Below are 16,528 nucleotides of genomic sequence, written 5' to 3' on the forward strand. Positions count from 1 at the left end.
ATAGGTATTTTTAAAATTTTATCAGTTTAAGGAAGGATACACACCAAACCACTGATATTTCCCTTAGGAAATATTTTATATAAAGGACTATAGACATAATAATATAAAGGTAATAAAGTGAATATGTGTATACTTATCACCCAACTTAAGAAAGAGAAATAACCAAGACAACAAATATTATATTATCAAGACAACAAATAATAGCATCCCCCACCTCTACCACTTGGATAGGTAAATATTATCTTGAAGTAGTTGTTTATTTTACAATTTCTTACTGTTCTTTACAGCTTTACCACATAAGTATTATTCCTAAACAATATTTAGTTCTAGATGCTTCTGAATTTTATTTGACTGATATCATGCTATTTGGGACATTTTGGAACTTGCTTTTTTTGCTCATTTTTTTTCATGAAACTTATTCATGTTGATATATGTAGCAATAGCTCACTCATTTTCACTTCTTTGTAGTGATGATAGCTAACACCTATTAAGCATTTTCTATGTAGCAGACATTGTCTCAAGTACTTTACATGGGTTAACTCATTTCATCCTCACAACAACTCTTTGAGCTAGTTAGCATTATTATCTCTCTATTCCACAGGAAGAAACTAAAGCTCAAAGACATTATGTAACTTGCCTAAGATAAAACACTTAATTTTTTGCTCTTTCAAACAAGGGTGCTAAGAACATTCTTCTACAGGTCTCATGATACATATATACAAGAATTTTTCTGGTACATATCCAGGGGTGGAAATGCTAGATTATAAGATACACGTATGCTCTGATTTATAAAATAAAAATTATTTTCCAAGGCGGTTTTAACAATTCATATATCCACAAGCAATGTTCTATATTCTCACTAAGACTAGGCATTATCACAACTTTCACTCTTATTTATGGATATGCTATTTAATTTCTATGATAATGGACTAGTCTTACTAAAAATTACAGTGTTTTCTTTTCATGAACAAGAAATTTTGAGAATGAACAAAAGAACTAACAAATGAATGCATAGGTTTGTTACTTTACCATGGCTCCTACTCTACTGTTTCATCATCTCTTTTTGCTTCAGATGTACTGTTTCTCTCCAGTACTGTCTAACATTTCACACTTCTGATTCTTTGTACATGTCATTTCCTCTGCCCACAAAGACTATCTTCAATTTTTCCACTAGAAAAACTCCTTTTTAGAGTTTGGGATTAACATATACACACTACTATATATAAAACAGATAATCAACAACGACCTACTATATAGCACAGGGAACTCTACTCAATATTCTGTAATAACCTATATGGGAAAAGAATCTGAAAAAGAATGAATGTATGTATATGTATAACTGAATCACTTTGCTGTACACCTGAAACTAACACAACGTAAATCAACCATACTCCAATATAAAATAAAAATTAAAAAAAAGAACTTAACATCAGCCATAAACACCTCAAAAAGTCTGTTAATCCACTCCAAAGTTACTCCCTCCTCTGAACTTCCTCAAAAATACTTATATCTATCACCCTATATTCTAAGTGTTCTTTTATTTGTATTTTTCCCGTGAGCCAGTAATGACTTTCCCTCTGTTTTATTCCTAGAGCTTAGAACTACACCTGACACACAGTGAGTACCCTATAAATAATCAGTGATATGCAAATAACCACAAGTCAGATCATATTATATTAATATAGACCCTTGGGAGTAACTTTGGCAATAGAAAAAAATGTAGAAAAAGAACTCCTTAAACAACAATGAAAAGTCTTCACCCACAAAAGAAATAATTTTAATAACTGTTAAAAGTTCAAATTACACAAAAAATTCTTCACACACACCCCCGTATGGAATAGCACCTATTATTATTTGACATGTACCTTTCTAGACTTAATATATATATGTTTATAGTCTATGTATAATTTGATTCCATTTATATATTTAGGTCTATCCATGTAGTACTTTCTTTTACCACAAAACATACCATGAACCTCTCCCTGTGTCAGTATATAAAGGTGTACCCTGTGCTTTAAAATGGTTGCAAAGAAGTTCAGTATTTGTATATGTTATGTATTCTGTAGGCAAAACTCGAATTAGGGGCATTTAAATAGCCTCCAATTTTTTGGTCATATACATTTCAACACACCTCCTTATAAATACACCTTGGTGCACTGGTAGTATTATTTCCTTAGGATTAATTCCCATTAATACTAGAGAGTATAAGCTACCCTCTAGCAAACTTATGAGCCCTTTGAAAACCTCTCAAGAAAGACTATTTCCTCACATCTCTACCCACACTGGGCCTTATCATTTAACTATCTCTGCCAAACTCATATAAGAAAAAAATTTTAATTGTTATTTTATAAAAAAGATTATTTGTACCATTTCCACTATTAAAATTAATAGTAGCCAAAACATTTTTTAAAACTTGGATCAGACTGAGTAAAAAGTATTCTGGCTTAGTCAAACTTGAATGTTTTTTACTGGATTAAAACTCTTTAAAAGTAACAATTACTATGGGAAAAGGGGTGTAATCTCAAGTTAGGTGGTGGAAAATGCCAAAAAATCTTCCACAAGAGCAGAAAATCTAATGTATGATACGCACAAAGGATGTACATACATTTGCATGAGCTCCAGCTTTTAAAAAGTTGTCTATAGCAGTAATATACATCCACATTCAATGCTTTTAGTACTGTGCTGGCATTGGCTCATCTGTATTACCTAAAAAGTAAACCATGCCAATATTTCATGTACAGTGGAAATCTGTTCCACTCTCAGAGGCTGGTATAATAATTATTCTTCTATGGTTGCTCAGAGATTGTTTAGCTTTTTATTTCTCCAAGACTATTACAGCAATTTTGTGTGTAGAGGCAAAAGGATGCTGTATAAAGTAATAAAATAATTCTAGCTGTAGTTCTCTTTCAGAACATAAGTCTAGATGACAGCTGTAGAGAAAATAAATACAGATTTTGCTTTTCTCCTTCCTTTGTCCCTTCTCTCTATATTAATTCTGAGGCAGAGAAAACAGCATTGTTCTGTAAACTTTTTAAAATGTATAATTCCCAATAAACAATATAGTGCGAAAAAACCTCACAGTCTATCAGTTGTTCCAAACTTTCATTCTTGTAGTTGTATTATCACGAATCACAGGTTTGAACGTGTGACTGGGTCATATTCAACAAGAGAAGTTTTAAATAATTATATTATTAGTTTACTTTAGCATGATGAAAAAATTTTAGATGTTCTTTGATAAAGAAATCTTATATTCTAGCATTGCATATGTTAAAAATGCTATCAAAGCTATTCTTTTGGTATTTAAAACTATACAAATTATGCAAACTTAGAAAGCACAGAAAAGGAAAAAAATGACTAACAATTCTACAAGCCCAACAAAATCACTATTTACACTTTGATGTAGCACCCAGTAGCAATGCATTTTATATTTGACCACCAATGTCTCCTATTCTGTTTGCTAGATTTCTTTAGTTACTTTTTATTAGTTTAAGAATAAACTAAACCTTGAATTTTCAATTTTGCATGTCTATGAGCTTTTTCTAAAAATACTAATAGCATATATAGTATTTTGTTTAGGCAACCTGAACACAGTAATCAGTGATGAAATAATATGGAAGGCATACGAGAAAAGTACCAACATATAATGTCCAGAAAAAACAAAAAAGAAAAACAAGTCCTCCACCTTATTAATCAACAGAAACTACACTTTAAATGAAAAGTTAGTTTGGCTTAAATGTGGTATTAGGTTTTCAGGGATTGTTTATTGTCTGCAAATCTGTTTTTTAGTTAATAGGCAGGCAATAGTTGCATAGTTTCTGCTAACTATATAAATCTTTAGACAATCCTTTAATTGGGAAATCTATTTCTAGGATTTTATCCTAAGGTCACATTCAGAAGTACCAACAAAAATTAATGTACAAGACTGTGGAAAATAAAGTAAATGTTCAACGAAACATGAATGGTTAAATAAACTGTAGTATAGTTACACAATATAATGGCAAAATTCAAAGACACTGAAATCAGACTGCGTGGGTTCAAATTTTATGATTTGTACTACTTAAATTCCAACCACCACTATCACTACCATTACCAATACAAACAAAAATCCTATCAAAAACACAATCCAAATGGAGAAGAGACTGATTCTGATGGTACTTTTAAAAAGAAGTATGTATTTGAATATAACATGCAAGAACAAAGGAAAACTTAAGCAGAAGAACCCAAAATCTTAATAGCAATTACCACTAGGTAGGGATAAATGATTCCTGATTTCTTCTTTATAATTTTCTAACTAACCAAATATCCTACATGAAGATTAGTTTAAGAGTCAAGGAAAAATTAAATAGTGACAAAATATTATGCAAAAAGATTATACAGAGTTTTTTTACTCCCTTATTAGATAATTAAACTCAATCTAAAATATATAAAGGTTACAGGAACTTAACTATAAGGTAGGATGGTGAGAGATCACAGTAATATAAAATCCATTTTGCTAGCTAAATAAAGCTCTATCCATTAACTTAGTTTTCAGATATAGAGCCTTATTAAAATGTTACCTCTGAAAATGAGTACATGAACAATTCATAGCGCCCTTGACTAAAGCAAATGACTTTGAACAATAAATGTAAATCACAATCCTTTTAATCATTTGGCTCAAAAATGACCTTACTTAATTCTAAAAAAGAGTAAGTTAGTCAAGTATTTCTCAGTGGCGAAGAGAAAATATGATACCTTTTCACTTCAGATCAATTAGGTGTCACCTTTCTTCTGCCCCAAAGCATGGAATCTGAGATCTTTTCCTCTTATAATCACAAACCAATCCTGAGGTGAGTTTTATGGGTTTTGTTAGCAATCTAGCCTATCTGAACAATAAGAACTGTTACGACTAACAACTCTGGTTGGAAAAACACTGTAAAAATAATCTTAAAGCAAATGTAAGCTAACATTAAAAAAAAAAAAAACCCCACCTAACCGGCTCATTAAAATACTTAAATAAAGAAACCAAATGAAAAGAACATTCATACCTTACTGCTGCTTGGTTTTTTTTTTGTCTTTTAACTCCTTAATTTTGAAGATTTTTCTTCAAAAAACCTTTCCTACCAACTATGTATATGGTCAAAATTGTACTAAACATCAGGGATAAAAGATGAGCAAGATATGATTTTAAATCCAAATAATGATGTTATGAAACCTTTCAAAGACAAGTATGAAATAGAAAGGTAAATACCTTTCTGATGATTTATGATACTGATAAAGATATTGAATTGCTGAAAGCTGAAAGTTATCTACCAGCAAATAATCAAATGTTTAGCATAGTTACTGGAACAGAACAGGTGCTCAAATATTTACTGAATGAATTAATAAGTACTCAAAATGGAGAGGATTTCCACTCTGATATTTAAAGTCTTAAAGACATTTATGATCTAACTAACAGTCATTACTTCCTTGGGGTTAAAATAATTAGAGAATGGGTTATTCTTTTAAAGCCATTTTAGTTTTCTTTGCAAATAATCACTAATAAAGTAAACCTGACATAACCACTATCATAAACTACAGTCAACTTGCACTCAAGATAATTTCAAAATGTTTATGTATGTCAAGCCCATAGGTGGTTTACAAAACAATAATGTACTTTGTTCCTAATAAAGTGGTTAACTGAATTAGAATACTGTATAACCTCCAATACATTCCAAAATAAGAATGATGTATGTGAAAACTTTAGCATATCATGAAATAAATGGTACTAAAGTAAACTTAAGAGTTTTCTTTGGCAGTTTAATTCTGTAAGTTGATTCTTTTTTAAAAATGTCACATTTTGCTAGCATCTCAGTATCCCCCAGCCCCTTTTGGTATAATTAAGGTTAATATATTATACATACATAATCGGGCTCAGAATTTTTTAAACTAATAAGAACTGTGTTTTTTTCTACCTGAACATACTTTTAGTTGTAAAGGTGCTATAAAACCAAGATATAATACAATCTTCTATTGAAAAATGGAATTTAACCTAAGCTAGATGTATCATCTAAAAAAGTTGAGAATGGGAGCAAGATAAAATGAACATGACTATAAATGTTAGCTTTCATTCTACTCATCTTCCTTTTCTGCTTATGTATTGGTTAGCTGTTGGTGCATAATCACCAATTACCACAAAACTGCAGCTTCAAAGAACATTTACTATCTCATAGTTTCTTTGAGTAAGAAATTTGGGAGCAACTTAGCTGAATGGTGTTCCTTAAGTACAGTTCCTCTCGTTGTGAGGACCCATGAACTGAACAGACAAATTATCTGCCCCACACACAACCAAAATACAATGGTAGGACAGGCAGAGGATAACTGTTATAAAACTTCTGGTTCAGAATAAGAGAAAATGGAGTCACTGATCCAAAGTAATTCTGTAATCAAGGTGGGAACACGTTAGAAGTTCCTTGAATATGGGAATAATTCTCCATAGCTCTTGGCTCTGCTCTTTGAGATTTTGGTTCTATTTCTGAGTTATCTTTCCGTTTTATGAAAGGAAGTCCATGTTTACATGTAAAATGTTTTTCAACCTGCTTCTTGCCGGTAAAATTCTGGGGATCCAAGGGGCCGCTCCTCAGACTGGTAATATTTCTACCAATTAACTCTTTTGAAAACTTTGTGGGTCTCTTGGGAATCTTACTGGGATTCACACTCTGTTAGACAAAAAGCACAGTCACAATTCTGAGACAAACTCTTCTCTACTTTAAATTTCTGCTGAGGACACCCTTAATCTGCTTTAAGCCCTCTTACTTTGATTGAAAGGTTCTCTGAGGCTCACATTACATCCTTCTGAGGTTTTAACAAAGGATTTTATAGTCACACCACTGGCTTCATCTTTAGACAAACCTATTCTGAGAGTGCCCAGGATATGATCTTTGCCTGGAAGCCATTTCCTAATTTTAGCATAGTTTGACATATTGAGAGGATGAGAATTTTCCAAACCACCAAGTCCTGGTTCTTTTTGTTTGCTTAGGAGCCCTTCCTGAGCCTATTTCTCCCATCCACTGCTTTACCATAACCAGAAGTAGTACATTTTCTACTTCACTTATTACTACAGGTGACAGTGTTGCTAAACTTTCTGCTACTATATAACAGTGATTTCCTTTCTTTCAGTTTCCAATATGGTGTTCTTCATTTTCATTTAAGACCTCGTCAGCAGTCTCCTCAAAGGCTTAACTTTAAGCTTCTATCTACTGTCCCCAAGTTCAAATTATATGCCACATTTTGAAGTATTTGTTATGGCAGCACCACATTATTATGGGTAGCAAAATCTCTATTAGTAACCAATTACCCCAAACCTAGAGGCTTAAAATGAAATTTGTTATTTTACAGTTTCTGTAGGTCATGAATTCAGGAACAGCTTAATGAGGTGGTTCCACCTCACAGTCCCTAGGGAAGTTACAGTTAAAACATCAACCATGACTGCAGTCATCTGATGGCTCATTTGGGGGTGAACGACTTGCATCCAAGATGGCTCATTAACATGTTTATTGTCACAAAACTTCAGTTCCTCACCACAAGCACATCTCCATAGAGTTGCTTGAGTGTCCCCATGACATGGCAGTTGGCATCCTCCAGTACAGGGGATCTAAGAGAGCCAAAAGAAGCTGCAATACCTTTTATGGCCTACCTTTGGAAGTCATACTCTTGTCATTTCTACCATATACTCCTTATTAAAAAACAACCCAGTAAGTATAGCGCCCACTCAAGGGGAGGAGAATAAGATTCCACCAAAAGGAATATAATTTAAGAATCTATTTTTAAAACACCACAGTAAGTAAAAACCAAGAACTAAAACTTGATATAAAAATTGCTCTTAGTGAAATTACACTTACATGGAAGCCTATTTTAGAGTCTCTAGTGACAATGCACATTTTCTATTTTATTATGAAAATAAAAACCAAGCAAGTGCTTCAGTGTATAATGAAGCTAAAATATAAATAACTCTTTTAGGTGTGTGTGTGTACGTGTGGGGGAGGCGGGGGAGAGAGAGAGAGAGAGAGAGAGAGAGAGAGAGAGAGAGAGAGAGAGAGAGAGTGTGTGTGTGTGTGTGTGTGTGTGTGTGTGTGTGTAACCTGTTGGACTGGGGGCAGTGGAGAGACCTTACTATGAAACAGAGATCCCAAGGAGCTAAAAACAGATTAACTACTTGTTGCTTTGGTTATACAATAATTCTCTTTACTAGCCATTGATGGCAATATGCACAAAGTCTTGCAAACAATTAAGTCCTGTAAAAGTTTTTCCTCTATACAGTGCTATATATAGAAATGAAGTAAAACCAAAGCAGAATGTTAAAAAATTCTTTTTAAAGTTGAATTTTAACCAAATTTACTCTCTTCACAGGGAGCAATTCAGAAAATGTTTCCCCATTTCCAGCTCCATATTCTCATTGATACCAGAACAGAACTTTAGGAAACACTTAACTATAAAAAGTATACTTATTTTGCATTTTATTATTTATTTCTTATACCTAATTAACGGAAACTGAGTTTTTAAAATAATAATTAATCATCAAGAAAATAAACAGATTCATATATTAAAACACAAATAAGAACTCTTAAATGTACTATAAGGATAATGGGTTAGGCTACATCTATTGAAAACAAATTAGATAGACACAAAAAAGATTAAAAATTGTAAACTTGAAAAAACATTTAAGGTCACAAAATATCATTATGCATTTAAGTGAAAAAAAAAGCTACAGAATAATGGTATCATAGTAACACATGTGTACCCATTTATTTGTCCAGAAAAAAACTCAGAGGCTATATTTAAAAATACGTATGGGACTTCCCTGGTGGTCCAGTGGCTAAGACTCTGTGCTCCCAGTGCAGGGGGCCTGGATTCGATCCCTGGTCAGAGAACTAGATCCCACATGCTGCAACTAAGACTTTGCATGCCGCAACTAAAGATCCCATGTGCCGCAACTAAAGATCCTGCATGCAGCAACGAAGATCCTACATGTGGCAACAAAGATCTTGCGTGCTGCAGCTAAGACCTGAAGCAACCAAATAAATAAATAAATATTTAAAAAAATATGTATGATGGCTATCATGGATGGTAGCATATCTATGTTTTATTTTTTGAACTTTACTATATTTCTCAAATTTTCAGAAATAAAAACCATTTTTATTTTCTGATTATAAATGTACATAAAACATTTTGCCATGTCCTTTAGGTGATGACTATTTTTACAATAATATGAATAATTGATTATTAATACAAGGTATACATATAAATTTGGGTTCTTTCACTATTCTCCTAAAAGTATTAATACTTTAGGAAATTAAAAGTACTAAAAAGAAAGCCATATAGCTCAGAATCCCACAATCCAAAAGTAACAAATTTAACATTTTAGCTGAGTAACAATGGGTGACAACACCATATAATTATCTGTTTTTACTACTCAATACACTGCAAGTAAATTAATAATAAAATTTTTAGTGGTCGCATGACAAAGATACCTTAATTAATTCAACCATTTCCATTCCATTTAGATAGCTTATTTTTTATTATCAATATTTCATACACACACCCCCAAAAATCTGTGTATACAAATTTTTTGTGTATCTCTATTTCCTTAAATTGATTCACTGGATCAATAGGTATGAATATTTCTTTTTTTTTTTAAAGATTTTTTTTTTTTAATGTGGACCAATTTTAAAGCCTTTATTGAATTTGTTACCATACTGCTTCTGCTTTATGTTTTGGCTTTTTGGCCACAAGGTATGTGGGATCTTAGCTCCCCGACCAGGGATCGAACCTGAAACATTGGAAGGGGAAGTCTTAACCATTGGACCACCAGGGAAGTCCTGTTTCTCTTTTTAAGGCTTTTAAATACATTATTACCAAACTGCTTTCTAAAAAGAATCTACCAATCTATATTTTCTAGCAGAGCATCAATCTGTCAACCTCATGGAAAGACACAGTCTGGCGTAATATTAATTTTTAAATCTTTGATAATTTCATAACTAATAAATGTTAATTTATACTACCTGCTGATTACTAGTGATATAAAACAGAAGGGTGTCCATATGCTTATTCATAATTTGAAATTACTTTTCTATGAATTTTTAATACAAGTACCTTGCCTATGCGGTGGGGTATCTGTGATGGTTAATTTTATGTCAACTTGGCTAGGTGATGGTGGCAAGTGGTTTGGTCAAACACCAGTCTAACTATTGTGAAGGTAATTTTCATATGTGACTAACATCTAAATCAGAGACTCAGAGTAAAGGAGATTATCCTCCATAAAGTGGGTAGACTCATTCTGGAAAGACTTAAAGAAAAGACTGACGTCCCCCAAGGAGGAAGGAAGTCTGCCTTGAGACTGCCTTCTGACTCAAGAGCAAAACATCAACTCCTGCCAGAACTTCTGGGATGCCTGCCTACCTGCTTACTCTGTGAATTTCGGACTGGCCAGTTCCCACAGTCACATGAGCCAATTCCTTAAACAAACAAACCGAACAAAACCAAGTCCTCTTTACACATATTAATAAATACATACATATATATGTGTATATATATATATATATATATACATACACACATTCTATTGGTTCTGTTTCCCTGCATTTCCTGACATATACAGTGACCAGAAATTTCTTAAGAATTTATATGAATTGTTTATTTATTACGGCTAGTGATTTCCTCCACAACCTTTATGTCTAGAAATTCCTTTTAATCCAAACTACTTACTTGTAAGTTGTCTTCTGCTCCTTCAGTTTCATTTTTAAATGCTGGGCATCCTAAGAAAATGGGTAAAAGTTAATTAAGCATAGAATTTTTGTTTTAGATTTTAGTATTGCTGACTCATTGATAATACCACTATGATACTGTAGAAGACTAATCAGAGATCATTCTGGACTGCCTGGCAACCAGTCAGATGTTGGTCACTCATACTTGCCCCTCTGTTAGACAGAGAATAAAGCAACTGTTTTCCTCTTCTACAGGTAAATTTCCAGTTACTTACTTAAAGAGGTGTTTTCTGTGAAAGTACGCTATCTCTGGCAAGTCCTGTCTCTGATTTCTCTCAAATACTGAAACTGCCAGGAAAAGTATATGCACCACACTCTTCTGGTGTTTAGGTAATACCCACGTGATTTATTCAATTTTTCTAAGTACTCTGACCCAGGAAACAGTATTTAGTACCCCCAACTAGGATTTTAGTAGCTTTAGTAAGGCAAAAAAATGAGCCTTAATCCACTGTTGATAGTCAACAGCCAATTGTTGCTATTGACTTTTGTGTACCAATGCCTCTATATAAGTTTTCATGGCGTTCAAGAGTGCCTTTAGTTCCAATAAATTAATAAGGAAGGATTTACCTTAGCAAAGTATTCTGACTTTATGCTACCCTTGAGACATAGCTATCATGGAGATGAAGAGAAAGCTGCCCTATGGAAAGGGTGCATAGTTTATTCTTACTGTCATGAGAGGCTAAGTAAGAAAATGGGATTGCTGAAAACCTATACAGTGGCTGATAATAATGCTAACCAGTATGTTTTCAAAAATGTTCAAAAACAATGAGACAGGCTGAGTACTGTAGCCTATTCTACCTGGCTAGGTGTTTGTAAGCTTCTCATTAATTTTCTTTTAAAAGGTTAAACCCAATCTATCTGATTCTAGTGAAAGAAGTATGTTCCTATGGGGGTATGAATGTGGGCATAAAAGTATTCAAAACTAAATATTCCAGCAACCATTGATAATGATTTTCTTTTTAAACCACTGGTGCTTCAACACTAACAAAATATTAGAATTAACTGGGAAACTTTAAAAAAATTATACTGATGCCAGAACACAGCCTCAAACCAATAATGTCAGAATCTCTGAGGGGTGAGGCATTGGGCATCATAAATTTTTTAATTTTTAAGTTTCTTGCAGTGGTTTGAGAACGACAACTACTACTCGAGAATCTGAAGATCCATATTCACCTTGCCCCTCCCTAAATTCATGATATATAATCATCTGACAATTCCTCACCACATGTGAAATGAACAGGAACTTAAAAAAAAAAAAAAAGGAATGCCTCAGCACCACTCCCCAGGCAGTTTGATTCAAGTGAGCTGGAGTGGGGACCAATTATGCTATTTTTCAAAAGGCTCCCAGGTGATTCAAATGTTTAGGGAACAATGAGAACACTGATATAGGAAGAATTTATGGGTTCTTGTACTAAAAATGAGTGCTATCATTTCATGGAATTTTTTTCTGAATCAGAAATCAAAGATTGTTTGTTTACCAAATTCTAGTCTTTTAAAGTAGCTAAATACATTATTTAACTTCAGTTTCACACACTTAGCAATACATATTTGTACTAAGCATTTCCACGTTCTTGCCTATGGTTTGTCTCGTAATTAGTTTATTTCTTCTGATTTTCCTACTAAAATGCCATCTTCAAAATATATGAGTCACAATGTTGTCAACACATTTTCATTCAGTTATGTTGTACAAGAAGGTTATTTCTGCTAATGTAGATAATGTTTCTTCTTAATTAGAAAAGCAAATCAAATCTTAGTTATGACTTCTTTGGGGTAAAGAAATGGGTTTTAACGTGATTTCTTTTTGTTTAATTAAGCACAGGGCAGTCTTACATGTAAATATTCTTTCTCCCTTTAAAATCTGCAAGCTTTAGAGTTAATGATCTTAACAGATTGGTAAGATATACAAAGGGATAGATTGGGTTGAGGTCTCTGCTAATCTTTATTAATGAAATCAGATAAAGCAGTAAAGAAGGTTTTGCCATAGAATAACTGGAGTTGACATATATTTGATTATTACAAATTTTCTCTTTATAATTACCAAAACAAGGATATGAGTAACATACTCACAAAGAATTTTCAAAGTTCTACCTGACTGCTGCCCTCTTCTTTGAGCTCTTATGTTTAAAACTTTTAAATTATCTGAAGTGTGCTCTCAATGGGCTCTTCAAGGTAATACATGTAACTGGTATATACTGTGATGTGACAAACATAAAACAGATTAAGGAGCCCATTATTTTATCTTCACCTACAGTCAGCTTTCAAAGCCTAATCTCATATCACAAAAGCTGACTTGCTTGAAGTCACTTCTACTATATATAACTGATAAACAAATTAAGAAAACAGTCAAAATAACCTACCTTGAGAAATATCCTCTATAGCTCTTCGAATGCCTCTATCAAAAGCCCTAGCATCAGCAGGACTTTGAAAGGTAAGACCAAATTTCTTGTCATCAATCTTCCAGTGGTGAAATGTTGGAGTGACCTTATTGTAAATGAGGTCTTTTTTAAGCATACATTCCAAAACCACCTGCCAAAAGTTAAATGCCAAAATTACTATACATGTATCAAATGCATCTAATGTAGCTCTTAAATACAAAGGTAGGTGAGAAAAGAGCTGTTATATTTTAATAAAAGCACTCCCAACCCATTAATACAGAGGTCTTGCTACTTAATCTACTCACAAAGTCACTCAATACAGAAATTAAGATGGGATTAAAGAAGATTCTGGGAAGATGGCAGGAGGCAAGAAGCACCAGGAATCTGTCTCCCTACCTAGACAAAACTGACTGGCAGAATCTGTCTGCTGTGACTATGTTAGAACTCTGTAGAGTCTGTTGAAAGCTTTTAACTTCCAGGGAAGACATGGACAGTAAATTGCAGTTAATTTTGTCTATTTCAGGTAGTAGCACAGTAGCAGCACCTCCTTCATCCCAACTCCCAGCCATAGGGCAGGGAGCCCTGCACATGCAAATTACAGAAGCCATGGTAGGTAAAAAGGACCTTATCCTCCAAGTATCAGGGATCGGTGCTCTCATCACTAATTGCTGCTTCTGATCACAGAGGTGCAGACAAGGAGGAGGGTAGCCATTTGCCACTGTTGTATCTTCCCTCATTGTTGCAAGTTCCTCTGCATCAGAATGAAGTGACTTCCAAGGTATTTAAAAAGCCAGCTCCCTTTTTTATCTGTCATTTACCACTTTTTCCCATGATGGGAGCCAGACACTGAAGACTAGGACATTCAAAAATAACTACATATACAGGAAGAATTAGAAAGTGACTATGCATATCCAGGGAAAGGCTCAGAAAAGACATGAAAAAACCTTAAATTTACACCTCAGGCTGATCCTTGGCACAGAGACAACCTACAACAATCAAAAAAACAAAAACAAAAAACAATAACAAAAATTAGGAAACTCCAAGGGAGGGAATAATCTGATTTCCATATTACCATATTCCAAGTTACCATATTATGATTTAAATGTCCAGTGTTCAACAGAAAAATCCCAAAGCATTCAAAGATTCTCCATATCTTATTTAGTTCTTTGAGCATCTTTACAACAGTTTTTTTTTAATAAGTCTTTGTCTAATGATCTGCTGTTGGGTCTTTTCTGGGACATTTTCTGTTGATTTCTTTTTGTTTCTCTCAGTAGGTCATATAGCAAAGTATGACATAAAACAATGTATGAACAAAATGGAAATAACAATAAAGAGGTAGAAAATCTAAAAAGAAACTAAAAAATTCTGAAGCTGAAAAGTAAATAACTAAAATGAAAACTCCAATTAGAGGGATTCAAAAGCAGATTTGAGTAGGCACAAAAAATAAACAGTGAACTGGAAGATAGGACAACAGAAATTAGAGTCTGAGGAGCAGAAAGGAAAAAGACTGAAGAAACACAAACAGAGTCTAAGAGACCTACGGGCAGCATCAAGAGGACCAACATACACATCGTGGGAACTAAAAGAACAAGAAAGGGGCAGAGAGAATATGTGAAGAAAGAATGGTTGAAAACTCCCCAAATTTTATGAAAGTCATGAACATAAACATCCAAGAAGCTCAACACACTTTGAATAAGATGAACTCAACAGGCCACACAGAGACACAGAGATTCTTCAAATTAGCAAGAGAGAAGTGAATTATCACATATAAGGAATCCTCAATAAGAACGTCAGCAGATTTCTCTTCTGAAACTTTGGAGGCTAGAAGATAGTGGGTGGACATATTCAAAGTGCTGAAATAAAAAGCTGTCAACCAAGAATTCTATATTTGGCAAAAATATCCTTCAAAAGTACGAAGAAATTAAGCCATTTCCAGATAAACAAAAGCTAAGGGAGTTTGTTTCCACTAGATCTGCCCTGCAAAAAATGCAAAAGGGAGACCTACATGGTGAAATAAAATGACATAAGAAAGTAAATTTAAGCCATATAAAGAAATAAAGGTAAATACAAGGGCAATTATAAAAGCAATATTTTTAACATTGGTTTGAAACTCCACTTTATGTTTTCTATAAAATTTAAGAGAGACTATTACATTTAAAGAAAACAATGAATTATTAGTGTAAAAGCTAAGTATTGCTGTAACTGTGGTGTACAACTCCAAATATTGTTTTCTACAAAATTTGAGAGACTAATACATTTAAAAGAAGTATTAATTTATGTTTCTGGGCAAACAGTGTATAAAGATGTAATTTATCAACAAATGAAAGGGGTGAGGTCAAAGCTGTAAAGAAACAGTTTTTGTATGTTACTGAAGTTAAGCTAGTTTAAATCCCAATTAGAGTGTTATAACTTTAGGATGTTAAGTGCAACCTCCATGGTAACCACAAAGAAAATAGCTATAGAATATAAATAAAAGGAAATGAGAAAGGAATTTAAACATTTTGTTACGATCAACTAAACACAAAGGAAGATACGAATGCAGGAAATGAGGGAGAAAAAGCTACTAGGGACATACAAAGACAGCAAAATCACAGAAGTCCCTCCTTATCAGCAATTACTTTAAACGTAAATGGATTTAACTGTCCAACCAAATGACAGAGATTGGCAGAGCAAATAAAAGCACGACCAAAGACACAAACAGGTTGAAAGTGAAAAGATGGAAAAAAACATTCCATGCAAAGAGCAACCAAAAGGGATCAGGGGTGGCTATACTAATATCAGACAAAATAGACTTTAAATAAAAAAGGACATTATAATAAAAATATTATATATTAATAAATGGTTCAATAGGGCAAAAAGATACAACAATAAACATTTAGGTACTTAGTAACAGACTATCAAAATATATAAAGCAAAAATTGACACAACTGAAGGGAGAAACACAGTTCTACAGTAATAGTTGGAGATGTCAATACCTCACTCACATAATCAACAGAAGAACCAGACAGAATATAAAGATATAGAGAATTTAACATAGTAAACCAACTAGACCAAACAGACATATACAAAACACTCTACTCAGCAACAGAACACACATTTTTCTGAAGTGCACATGGCGTATTTTTCAGGACAGAACATATGTTAGGCCACAAATTAATCTCAATATAATAAAAAATATGGATATCATACAAAGTATCTTTGGCCATAATAAGATGAAATTAAAAATCAATAACAAAAGGACAACTGGAAAATTTAAAAAAATTTGGGAATTAACCAACTGATCAAAGAAGAAATCACAAGGGAAATTACAAAATACTTAGAGAGCGAAAACACAACATATCAAAACTTATAGCACACAGTGAAAGCAGTACTAAG

The 16,528-nt window shown here is 33.3% G+C and overlaps 1 protein-coding gene across 1 annotated transcript in view; it reads right to left on the reverse strand.

Moving 5' to 3' along the window:
• SPRED1 (sprouty related EVH1 domain containing 1) overlaps positions 1 to 16,528 on the reverse strand; it is a 118,577-nt gene that overhangs the window by 33,760 nt on the left and 68,289 nt on the right. The window contains exons 3-4 of the mRNA XM_030842934.2: positions 13,136 to 13,304; positions 10,720 to 10,769 (exon numbers count right to left, since the gene is read on the reverse strand). Coding sequence (XP_030698794.1) covers positions 10,720 to 10,769; positions 13,136 to 13,304 — 219 coding nt within the window. The remainder of the gene's footprint in view (positions 1 to 10,719; positions 10,770 to 13,135; positions 13,305 to 16,528) is intronic.

This window comes from Globicephala melas, chromosome 2 (genome assembly GCF_963455315.2).
Source record: "Globicephala melas chromosome 2, mGloMel1.2, whole genome shotgun sequence".
NCBI classification, from domain to species: Eukaryota; Metazoa; Chordata; class Mammalia; order Artiodactyla; family Delphinidae; genus Globicephala; species Globicephala melas.